The following is a 12,934-nucleotide window of genomic DNA, read 5'->3' on the forward strand; positions in this document are numbered from 1 at the left end:
CTCAAAAAGGCCTCTTTCACACGACCGTATGGCTTTTTCAGTGTTTTGCGGTCCGTTTTTCATGGATCCGTTATTCCATTTTTTATTTCCTTGTTTCCGTTTTTCCATATGGCATATACAGTATACAGTAATTATATAGAAAAAAATTGGGCTGGGCATAATATTTTCAATAGAAGTTTCCGCAAAAACGGAGCGGATGACATACGGATGCATTTCCGTATGTGTTCCTTTTTTTTTTGCGGACCCATTGACTTGAATGGAGCCACGGAACTTGATTTGCGGGCAATAATAGGACATGTTCTATCATCTTTCAACGGAACGGAAAAACGGAAATACTGAAACGGAATGCATACAGAGTACATTCCTTTTTTTTTTTTGCGGATCTATTGAAATGAATGGTTTCGTATACGGAACGCAAAAAACGCACCGCAAACGGAAAAAAAAAACGGTTGTGTGAAAGAGGCCAAAGCCATACAGTCATGTCAACAAGCCCTAAGCAGGTAAATATTCTCCCAAACTACATATGTTCTCATATGCTCATTTATCTTGGCATCAGGATGGGGAGTGGGCCAGCGCCCCACGTAACAGGCTATTAGTGAGTGTATCAAGCTGTGCAGAGGCCAGGCATGTGTGCAGCTTGTGAGATGTCCAGCTGGTGGGAGGTAACTTCTAGCATTGTGATCGAATTAGGAGGGGCTCAGCCAACAGCAGGCTTTGAGTAACCACAGCTCTCGCTGACTACAGAACCAGAACACGCTACACCTCCAGCCTCAGCACTGCGTACTCCACTATTCCCAGCAATCATGTCGGTTGATTTCAATGGCTACTGGAAAATGCAGAGCAATGAGAATTTTGAGGACTATCTGAAGGCGCTTGGTGAGTCAGGTTTGCCGTCAGGTGTCCTGTTTTTGGCAGGGTGGGCTGCGCTCTGCAGTCAGGAATGTGATGAGAGGTTTTGTTTGACTTTCTATGGATCAATGTGCAGCCCCATTAACCAGTGAAATCCTTTGTACGTCCGCTGTGATTCATGCAGCACTGGGCAGAGGCAGGAATGCTCTTCCTAAATTCCAACTTTTGGTTCCCCCACAGATCTCATATTACAGCACTGGGTTGAACATGCTGACTTCCCTTCCCTTTTTTCAAAGATTTTGACCTAATTCATAGATTGCCCAGGGCTTCTTTGCGAATGTTTGGTCTGTACGTGATGTTACTTATACGCGCATTTCATAAAATCTAAGCTCGGTTGAGGTCAATGTGATTTAAAGGGATACGGATGTAGCGGGGTTAACACACATGCTTTATGAGACCTGTTATCTAAACTAAATGCGCTAAGCAATTGCTTTTCAATTGCTTTTGTTTCAAGATAACTCAAATTTCTTAACTCATCGCGTTAAGTCTGTGTTTTACCCCTGCTACATCAGTATAGCAACAAAGAAGTGATGTCGGAGTAACTCTTTAGGACTGTATTATCTATTCATTCTAATGACCTAATACAAGTAAGGCGCGGCTCAGATTTCCGTAAAGGGGGATCCTTTTAACACCCCTATAATGGCCGCAATACCGCAAACTTCTGTGATGTTGCTGAACCTAACGCAGATCACTACAGAACCCTATAGACCTCTACATTTGGTTTAGTGCAGATGCTCATTTTTCGCCCACTTTATGACCAACTGAAACTGACCTAACCATAACGGAGTAGGCTTACCTGCATTCCTATGTAAAAAAAAAAACGGACATAACTTCAGAGTGAATTGCGCCATTGACAAACTCAGTCCTGCTGCATCCATACCATACAGAGACTAAGCATCCAACGCACTTACAGTAATTGACGTATACTCTTTGTTCTTGTTTCTTCTTCTAATGTCTACTACATATAAAACCAAAACTGCATGCCTAATCCCTTACATCTATAATACGTGTGCCCGTCTTCTGAGAGCTGGACTACGAGCCATTTAATGCCCAGCTAGCGTTACCACTTGTATCAAAGGGACTCGAACAAAGGCACTTGGTGACGTCACTATCCAGCTCTACAATGTCCAGAAAATTGTTCTAATGCTGGTTCCTAGGAGGCACAGTTTTATTGCTGGTCCTCTATACCACCAGCATTACAAAAAATATATAATGGGCACTTTACTAAGGCGCGTATTACATAGGCGCAAGTATATGGTCTTTGTTCACAGGGACGCAGCATCAATCACACTGCCATATGCAGTCAAGCCACAATGTGTGTGTATTGGAAACTGTATGTGTGTGTGTGTGTGTGTGTGTGTATGTATATATATATATATATATATATATATATATATATATTATTGTATTACTATACTATCATGGTGCTGCCACACTACCTTTTTGGGGGCTTTTTCTGGATTTTAAATGTATTTTTTACAACGTATTACAATTTTTTTTATTTTAGATTGTAGTTTTTAGTTAGGACTCATGCCCACGACCATGGTTTTTTGTCCATTCAATCTGCATTTTTTTTGCGGATCAGATGCGAACCCATTCACTTCAACGGGGCCACATAAAGATGCATCCGTATGTCCATTCCGCAGCCCTGCAAAAAATAAAATAGAACATGCCCCATTCTCGTCCGTTTTGCAGACGAGGGCAGGGCATTCTGTTCACAAGGCCAGCATCTATTTTTTGCGGATCCACAATTTGCAGACAGCAGAAGTGATAATGCCGTGTGCATAAGCCCTTAGGCCCCTTGCAGACGAGCGTGTCCGGATTAGGTCCATTGCGTCTGCGATCAGGCAAAATTGTGAGAGTAGGTACGCAATTGCAGTCAGTTTGGACTCCGATTGCGTTGCGATATTCAGTTTTTAATGCGCAGGTGCAATGCGTTTTGCACATGCGTGCTAAAAAACTGACTGTGTTACCCAGACCCGAACCCGGAATTGGTGTTCTGTATATTTTATTATTTTCCATTATAACATGGACCATTGTGGGGTTAAAAAATAAATGTAACTCCACTTGATCGCGCAGCCGGGCTGGTCTTCTTCCTCTTGCAGGACCTGGCTGGAAAAGGACCTTCGATTACGTCATCGCGCTCACCACGTGGTGAGCGCGGTGACATCAGCGCAGGTCCTGCTGAATGAAGATAGAAGAACCTTCTATCTTCATTTAGCAGGATCTGCGCTAACGTCCCCTCAGACCCCTGAGGAAGCCGGATTGCTCCGGCGATACGCGGTGGGCGCTTTTTCATTCTCCCAGGTCCACTGTACCAGCTGCTCATGTAGGTTTGGCTCTCTTATTTTGACCTCATTTTGGTCTGTCTGCATGTTTGGTGGTCTTACCTCATGTCATATTTGCTTTATGCTCTACATTGGATATTTTATACGCTGGTTTATAACACATATGCCTATGGTTTGGCAACCCAGTGGACCTGTATGTGCTGATTACATATTATCTATTGCATACCGCACTTTGTTCTAATTGTATAAAAAAATGTAATGTGTCTGTTGGTGTGTCTAATAAACTTTATATATATTTTTGATACTGATTATTGTCGGATGTGCATTCATGGGGTGGTTCTGGTGACTCTCTCTTGGGTCAGATGATATTGTTTCATGCTCTTTTCACCGCCCCTTGCACTCCGTCTATTATTTGGTGTGCCCCCTGACTCCGTTACTTCACGACGTCAGCACACTCGCCACCATATTATAACCCCACAATGGACCTTTTACTTAGCATTCTGAATTAAAGAATGCTATTATTTTCCATTAAACGCATTGCACCCATGCGCTAAAAAACGAAACATCGGAACGCAATCGCAGTCAAAACTGACTGCAATTGCACACCTACTCGTATGATTTGCCCTGATCGCAGACGCAACGCATCCGAATCTAATCCGGACACGCTCATCTGCAAGGGGCCAAAAAGTGAGAAAACTGACTTTAACATTTGGCCTTGGCATTTTTGCTCCATGAAAAGAGAAAAATGCAGACAAAGGGCTTATGCACCAACAGTTAAATGTTTTGCGGTCCGTAAATTGTGGATCATCAAAACACAAATACCGGCTGTGTGCATTCCATATTTTGCGGAACAGCTGGCCCCTAATAGAACAGTCCTATCCTTGTCCGTAATGGGGACAATAATGAGACATGTTCTATTTTTTTGCGGAACAGATATATAGACATATATACGTAAATGGAATGCACATGGAGTCATTTCTGTTTTTTATTTCTGGCCCCACTGAAGTAAATGGTTTCGCATATGAAATGCAAAAAAAAAAAAGCGGAATGGAAACGGAAAAAAATACTCATGAGCCCAAAGAGAGGCACATGCCTAATTTATGAACATGGGGGCATGTTAAAGACCAGCATAAAACTTTTTTAATTTTCTGGCATATTTTTGCTACTTTTTGGCAAAAAGTAAAATGGTCATGTTTGCTTTTTCTCACTTTTTGGGACATCTTTTGGGTACATACATGGATTTTTATATTAAGCTGCATGATCTAGGTATGAAGATTTTCCCATAGACTTCTCTATAGGAAACAAATATGTGACCAGAAAAACAGCAACGAGTTTATAAAAATGCATGAATTTGATGGCATTTTATGTAAGCCCACAAAAAACTGCCACCAAAAATTTTATATGAAGGAAGATAAGATAGCGACTTCCTAACCAGGTCATCACGTGGCCTTATCATGTGACAAGTGCAACTTTTTTTTCGATCACATTTTCCTTTTTTCTATGGCAGTTGCATGTTATGTAATGTATCCTTATGGACTTGCTGTGGCTACAGTATACCACATATATCCACAGATTATCCCTGGCCAAACAGTCCTTGTTGGTGAAGCACATATTTAGTTGCCAACTTTCTCGACCTACTTCCCACCCCCCCCCCCCCCCCCCCAAGGGCTCATTCATACGAACATATTTTTTTTCTGTCCCGTTTTTTTTTTTTTTGGTGAACCGTATGCGGAGCCATTTATTTCAATAAGTCTGAAAAAAAAATGGAAGGTACTCTGTGTGCATTCCGTTTTCGTATGTCCGTTCCGCAAAGGGTTAGAACATGTCCTATTAGGGGCCAGCTGTTCTGTTCCGCAAAATACGGAATGCACGTGGACGTCATCCGTATTTTTTGCGGATCCATTTTTTATGGACTGCAAAATACATACGTTTGTGTGTATGAGGCCTTAGACAAGAGCTGTTGTGTGTTTTGTTTTTTTTTTTTTTTTTTTGTTTTTTTTGCAGATCTGTGTTTTGCTGACCACAAAATACATAGTCATGTGCATGAGGCCTAAACATGCATACTAGGATCAGCTGAGCGTGCATGTTGATTACCCAAGACAGAAGTGAATAATCCTATTACTTTAGATAACAAAAGATCAGGTTATGGTATGTTTAAATCCAACAATCCTGATCCTTGTTGACCCGACCCTCCCCATGGTTGACCTTTATAACCCCATGTTGTGAAGTGAATAGGATTTTATAGAATCCTATTCACATGTTGCAGTAATAAGAGATTGTCCATTCATACTTACAGAAAAATTTGGGGTAAAGGGCTTGGAGTTGGTTAAAAAAAAAAAGAAATGATACTCGCCGCTCCTGTTTCTGTCACTTACTGGGTTCCTGCTGGTCTCAAATCAACACTCAGGAAATATTCACTCAGGAAATCACCACAGGGGGTTATCCCAAGAAAACAATTTATTACCTATTTTCTTCTCCCGAGATCAGAGAGTCCCTGTATTTCCTCTCTGAATGGATTGTAGTGCACATGTTGGTCCACTGCTCCATTTACTTCTGTTGGACTAATAACACAGACAGCACTCCATCAGTCCCATAGAAGTGAATGAAGCAGTGGACAGACAAGTGCTCTACGATCCATTCAGAGAGGGGACTCGGAGACCCATCGTTATTGGGATTGCAGAAGGTCCCACTGGTTAAACCCTCCCAATTATCTAATATATTTGTTTCCTATCCTGTAGCATAAATCCTTCACTCATTGTATAATGAAAGGCTACAACTTCTCTCTTTTTAAGATTAATATTTGCTGTCAGTGAATGGAAACAGTCTAGTTTAGTATTTCCTAGACAATTGTATTAAACCATGGTGTGCAGTAGTTTGCTGTAGAATGCTGTAATTCAGTTGTTCTATTGACATTAGTTTGGAAAATGTCATGTAACAATTGTAATCGTTATTCCACATAAAAGCAATTTTGGAGACCTCTAGAACCGGAGCAGTGCAGACCATTTGATTAGCTGACATTAGGATAGGGAGCTATAATAGTGGTGGTCATGAAGCCTCCTTAGAAACACTTGTCACACAAGACGGCTCAAGTCTGTATTCACATCTACACTAGGAATCCTGTTCTTCTGTTCCATCATACAGTAGGATAAGAAAAATGGAATTCAAGCTGTGAAGGATGCTTCTTGTGATGGACACCAACAGTGCTTGACAGATCCCATTTACGAAGGGCTCATTCCATTCCACTATTTTGCGAAAGGCGTGCAGACCCATTAATTTCAACGGGGCCGCAAAATATGTGGACAACACACCTTATGCTGTCCATATCTGTAGTTCGTTCCGCGGCCCCAAAAGAAAGATAGAGCATGTCCTATTCTTGTCCGAAATCGCGGACAAGAATGGTCATTTCTATCATAATACCGGCCATGTGCGGACTGGAAAACACAATGGCCATCAGACCACACTATTTTTTGGTCTGCTTTTTTGGAATCATCCATGTGCTTTCCGCATTCTATGTCCGTTACACAAAAGGATAGAACATGTCCTATACTTGGCTGCAAAATGCGGTTCATGGACGCTTTGAAGTCAATGGGTCCGCAAAATACATATGGTCATGTGAATGTACCCTCATGATGGGGGACCAGTGGGTTCCGTCATGGAGTCTGTCAATCTACCAGAATAAAATAGTGCTGCGTGTGCTGCACTATATTTTTTCTGGCAAATATGACTGAGTCTGTGACAGAGAGCCTCCAGCGCAGATGTGAACAGAGCCTTAGGTTCTTGTGTATGTAGTGAGAGGTGAAAGTCACCAGGGTAGACAGCCCAGAGCATTATCTGATCAGTCAGCTATCAGCTAGTTTTTTTTTAAAGTTTTTTTTATTAACCCTTCCACCATCATTGGTAATAAGTCGCTGCTCTGTCTGGTATGAGGGAGGGGAAAGTATTTGCCAAGTGCCATCATTCTCTGCACCACAAAGGGCTACATAATTGATACTACTTTCATACCCAGAAACGCATTAGCTGCAGCATCTCGGCATGTGCTCCCTCATAACTGCAGCACTTTACAGACAGGCGTCTGTCAGTGTAATCTGTGAGGTTCACACAATACTTTTATTGATGGGTTAAATCCAGTGAGAAAATAGCGTAATGCTCTGAATATAGGTATTCATAATGCCGCATTTCTAGGCTAAAGTGATCATCCTGGAAATACTGGGATTAATCTTTTGAGCTTGGATAAGTTACAGCAGCTTTGCAGCCTCACACGTGCTCTGTTTTTGTAATTGCCATTGAGGTTTTCATTAGATCTGGGTCCAAAAAAATAAATAAAAAATCTTCCCATGTTTCCATTGTTTGTCGTCTGTTTCTGGCTTTTACCATAAAACAAAGGCATCAGAAACTGAACTATAAACAGATGGCTTCAGAGCTGATACACAGGACCTTCTGTGAACATCCTCCCAAGTCTCTAAAGGGGTATTCCCATCTGGGACATTAAGGACATATCACTATGTTAGATCGGAGCAGGTTCCAGATGTAGGACCTGCACCTATCTCCATAAGGGCTCATGCACACGACTGTATGTACTTTGTGGTCCGCAAAACACAGATCCAAAAAAAAACTGGTGACATTTTTGCGGATCGCTTTTAACAATGACTGTCCTTGTCCGCAAAACAGACAAGAATATGACAAGTTCTATTTTTTGGGAACTGACATATGGAAAGGGAAGGCACACTGAGTCATTTCAGGGTTTTTTGCGGACTCGTTGAAATGAATGGTTCCGCATACAGACCTGTAAAAAAAAAATGGTAAGGAAATTAAAAAAAGTTTGTGTGCATGAGCCCCAACGGCGTAAAGTGGGAGTAGGATTTTACTGTAAAACAGTAGTAAATAGGAAATAACTGATAAGGCCTCCTGCTGCGGCCCACAATTTGTAATGCACGAACACCGACAGTGGGGCAGCCGTAACGGATCGCGGACTTATTCACTTTAATGGGTCTGCTATCCGCCCGTTCTGCAAAAAGATAGGACATGTTCTATCTTTTTGTGGAATGAAAGTACTGGACAAAACCCCACGGAAACACTCCGTGCTTCCGTTCCACACCATTCCGCATCTCTGAATTTGCAGACCTATTGAAGTGAATGGGTCCGCATCCGTTATGCGGAATGCCCAAGGAACGTGCATTGTGGATCCTCAAATGCAGTCCGCAATACGGCAACTCTGGGTTAACCCTGTCTTCGGCCGCATGTTTGTGTGAGGGGAGTCTACTTTTCACGTCGTCTCTCAGGGTTTACCATAATCAGACATTTACCCTGTCTTCAGCCAACGCCTGAGTCTCCCTCATACGTCGTCTCTCAGGGTATAGCAATGAACAGAGTCACTTAAACAACAACTACTGGGAGCTGATTCTGAAGTGACTGTGTGTTTAAAAACTTAAACAACCTATGTTCCCTGTCATGGGGAATGCTATGTTCAAGGTTGCTGCCTGCATGTGCGTCTCGCTATGGCCGAAGCGCTGCACGGCTCACATGTAGTCTTCTGTCCCCGTAAACCAGCCTCGGAATCTCCTGTTGTGGCTTTCAGCCAAGTCTGGGGCCTGCTTTGTGGCTGAAGGCCAGAGCCCCTGGAACCTGCTCATTCAGCAGCTCAGCTTCCACTGCCTCACATAGCACACATCTACCTCTCTCCTGAGTCCTGGCTTCCTCCAGGTTGCTGTATACATCTCACACAGCTCCTATAGGCAGGCACAGCACTATGAAGTGCCTTTTGCGCTGTGGCATTTGAAGAATTTTGATATCTCTGACTTTTAGTTTAACCAGACTGTCTGTTACTCTGTAATTCCTCTAGCGCCGTTCTATGGAAACAGTAGGTTTAAAGAGCACACCAAATGCTTGAAATAACTTCTTTATTAACTTCAACTTTTCTTCATATAACAATGCCACCTCCACAGCAGATAGTCCATGTACATAACATGTGTTGAAAAGATATCACAAAATGGTGGTATGATTAATATGGTGGTTCAATCTTGTCATTTAACATAAAATGGGGGATATATTTCTCTCGAGTATCTGTACTCTCACTTCAAGTTATTTAATCACTTTATGATCTCTCTGAGAGGTATATCTGAGGTCTAACTAATAGTTCACTTGCAGTATGCAGTTAGCAGTGACTATTTGCAGATTGGTTGAGTATGATCTGGTATGTTGTATGCAATTTGAATTGCAATATGGAATCTGAATGCTTGCAATTGTATGCTTGCAATTTGTAATTGTATGCTTGCAATTAAATTTGGTGGAACTGTAAGTAAACACATATATATCTAGTTCAGTATACAGTTCTAAACTGAACATTATATAACTGTTTTAAATACCTATATTGGCCTCTTGTTCCCATAAAACCCAGCTCTCAATGGAGTGAATGTCTCTTCATCTCCTATCTCTGGTGAATGATTCTAGCAGTAGGAGCTGTGGGAATTCCCAGACAGGCTGTGTGGGAGCTGGCGGTGATTGGTGAAAACTCTTGCTGTGTGAGAAGCTGGCTGTGATTGGTCTAGACCAGTGATAGGCAAACTGCGGCTCTCCAGCATCTCCAAACTCCGGTTCTGAGAAGGCCTCAGACAACAGGCCAGGGCCATCATAATCCTCACCCTTGGGTCTGTCGTGCTCAGCCATCCAGGGGGAGTGCCGAATCGCATGCCATCAGAGTGCCTGGTAGGCGTCATCTAACCAAAGCTCCTTCCATACCAGGCTTTCGAGTTCTGTCACCCACTCATCCAGGGGCTTCTCTCCCAGAAGGGGCATTCGCAGGGCCACTCGCATCCGCAACTGCTGCTCCGCACTGGGGAGACACTCGCCCCGCCGATGCTGTACATCTTCCAGGGCCTTGTGCCAGACGCCTTTCCAGACTGCATCTCTCCAGTCCGGGTCATCATCCTCCTCGTATTGGAATGCTGTTCGAAGACTAGTCACTATTCCATTCTGCTGTAGCCAGGGGCACTGTACGGATACTAGCGTTGCCCTCAATTTTGTAAATCCACGAACGGTGTCTCCGAGCTGCTTCTCCTCTCACTAGGATGCCATCCCACTGCTTGCCACCAATGTAATGGATCTCCTGGCACCCTGACCGGGTACCTCCGTCGATAGATGCTCCTAGCGCTTCCCGAGGACTCCAAGCACTCCGCTCTACACCAAAACCACCACAGGAACAATGAAACAGGTCTTTCACCTATACTGACCATTATATAACACTAAGGCCTCTTTCACAGGGGTGTCACGTTCTTTGCCCGGATAAGAGGCAGGTGCGTTGCGGGAAAATGTGCGTTTATTTTTTATTTTTTTCGCGTGAGTGCTAAACATTGTAATGCGTTTTGCACTCGCGTGAGAAAAATCGGCATGTTTGGTACCCAAACCCGAACTTCTTCACAGAAGTTCAGGTTTGGATTAGTTGTAGTGTAGATTGTATTATTTTCCCTTATAACATGGTTATAAGGGAAAATGGTAGCATTCTTAATACAGAATGCATAGTACAATAGCGCTGGAGGGGTTAAAAAATAATAATAATAATTTAACTCTCCTTAATCCACTGAGCCGTGCATTCAAATCACTGCGCATGCGCACAGCATTACCCATTATGGGCATCGGCATCCGAGCGTTTATTGCGCATGCATCTAGATCGGGATGTTGGGGCTGGCGCATGCGCAACAAACGCTCGGGTGCGGATGGCCACAATGGGTAATGTTGTGCGCAGGCGCGGTGATTCACACTGAAGGGATGAGGTAATCAGAATAACCTAGGGCGGGCCAGAGGGGTGAAAAGGGAGGGGTTTCAGATGAATAGCGACGAGGGGCTTGGGCACCGGCCGCTTGAAAGCCGCCCCCTGGGCACCTTGAGACCTAATTTGCATATTGAATAAAAGTTTTTCTTGAAGAAAATAAGCGACGGACCGCTAAACAGTAAGTAGCATTTACATATGGGGACTATAATGCTGATAATGGTGTTAGTGTTCTATAACGGTCAGTATAGGTGAAAGACTCCCTTTTAAAGAGGGGTTCCTTGTATCTAGATGTGCTAGGATGGAATTTGTGGTAAGATCTTGGTACTGCCATTCTGATATTAAGGAGGCAGCAGGAGGAGGCCTCATACAGATAAGGCGACTTGGATGGTCAGAGACAAAGGCAGCACTCTAGACGGTATAATCCTTATAATCACTGAAGTCCTGATATTTATGTATAGACTGTGCAGAATTGTGTGGAGAACTTCCAGGTGGCAGGTGGCCAGAAAAATGGCTTAAAAGCCCCTTGACTCTGGCTTCCAGAGCCCTGACCAGCTCTGTTTGGAGGGACTCTCCACGCACATATTATATTTATTTCTGTTTTTCACTCTTAATCTCTCTTACTGTCCTTGAAAAATCCCCTTCTCTCAATAAACTCTACGTCTTAAAAACATTGTTCTAGGTCAGGGATGCTCAACCTTCACCTGCTGTAGGACGATGGCTATAGGCTGTCCGGGCATGCTGGGAGTTGTAGTTTTGCAACAGCTGGAGGGCCGCAGGTTGAGCATCCCTGCTCTAGGTGAAACAAGAGACTCTTATTTAACCCCTTCAAAGGGGTATTACCATCTTAACCCCTTGCCTACCGCTGCACGACTTTATATGTCATCGTGGTAAGCTCCTATTTGCACAACGTATAATAGAGCCGGGTTGCATCACGATCTGCCGGTCACCTGTGCCGCTGCAAATCACTGTGACCACGCTGTCCTCAGAGGGAGATGTGCCATGACCAGTGGAAGAAGTCAGGCAGTGATAGATTCCTGTAGCTCTGTGTTACAAGTGTCTATCACATTGTCCAATCTTATATAGGAGCGCCACCTGTTGGCTATAAAATTAACTGTCAGTCTGCAGGCTGGGAATTGACCTCTTTCTGCCTTGTAGCAAGAAAGGGTTAATTCATAAAAAAATAAAAATAATAATAATAAAAAAAATAAAGAGAAATACAAATAATAAAAAAAGTTATAGCAATAGTTACTAGTATTAGCAATAGTATAGCAGACTACATACACACCCATACAAACATCCCACCCCTTTTTCGTTCATAAAAAATAATTTATATTCATTAGTTTTAGCAACAGTATAGTGTAATTTGTGTGTAATATACAAACATACAGAATTTTTTTATTTAAAGGGAGTCTTTCACCTAAAATGACCATTATACACCACAAACATCATGATATCCATTACATTCCCCATATTATAATCTTACCTTTCATATTGCTGTCCGTCGCCTATTCTCTCTTAAAAACACTTTTATTCCATATGCTAATCAGGTTCTGAAGGTGCCCAGGGGCGGCGTTTATGCGGCCAGTGCCCAGGCTCCACGGCGCTGTTCAAATCAAACCCCTCCCCTTTCACCCCTCTGGCCCGCCCTCGGTTCTTCAGATACCATCCTCCAGTCAATGACAAATCCGGCGCCTGCGCACTCCATTACTCACTAGGGCAGAGGCAGCAGAGCGTTTAATCCGCATGCGCCGGCCCGTACATCCCGATCTAGCCGGCGGAAGTAAACTGCCAAAATATCGGGATGTACGGGCCGGCGCATGCGCATTAAACGCTCTGCTGCCTCTGCCCTAGTGGGTAATGGAGTGCGCAGGCGCCGGATTTGTCATTGACTGGAGGATGGTATCTGAAGAACCGAGGGCGGGCCAGAGGGGTGAAAGGGGAGGGGTTTGAGTTGAACAGCGCCGTGGAGCCT

The 12,934-nt window shown here is 43.4% G+C and overlaps 1 protein-coding gene across 1 annotated transcript in view; it reads left to right on the forward strand.

The window, feature by feature from the left end:
* The first annotated feature begins 683 nt into the window (after positions 1 to 683).
* RBP1 (retinol binding protein 1) overlaps positions 684 to 12,934 on the forward strand; it is a 48,352-nt gene continuing 36,101 nt past the window's right edge. Inside the window, exon 1 of the mRNA XM_044291596.1 lies at positions 684 to 876. Coding sequence (XP_044147531.1) covers positions 804 to 876 — 73 coding nt within the window. The 5' untranslated portion in view covers positions 684 to 803. The remainder of the gene's footprint in view (positions 877 to 12,934) is intronic.

Source organism: Bufo gargarizans, chromosome 4 (assembly GCF_014858855.1).
Source record: "Bufo gargarizans isolate SCDJY-AF-19 chromosome 4, ASM1485885v1, whole genome shotgun sequence".
Lineage (NCBI taxonomy): Eukaryota > Metazoa > Chordata > Amphibia > Anura > Bufonidae > Bufo > Bufo gargarizans.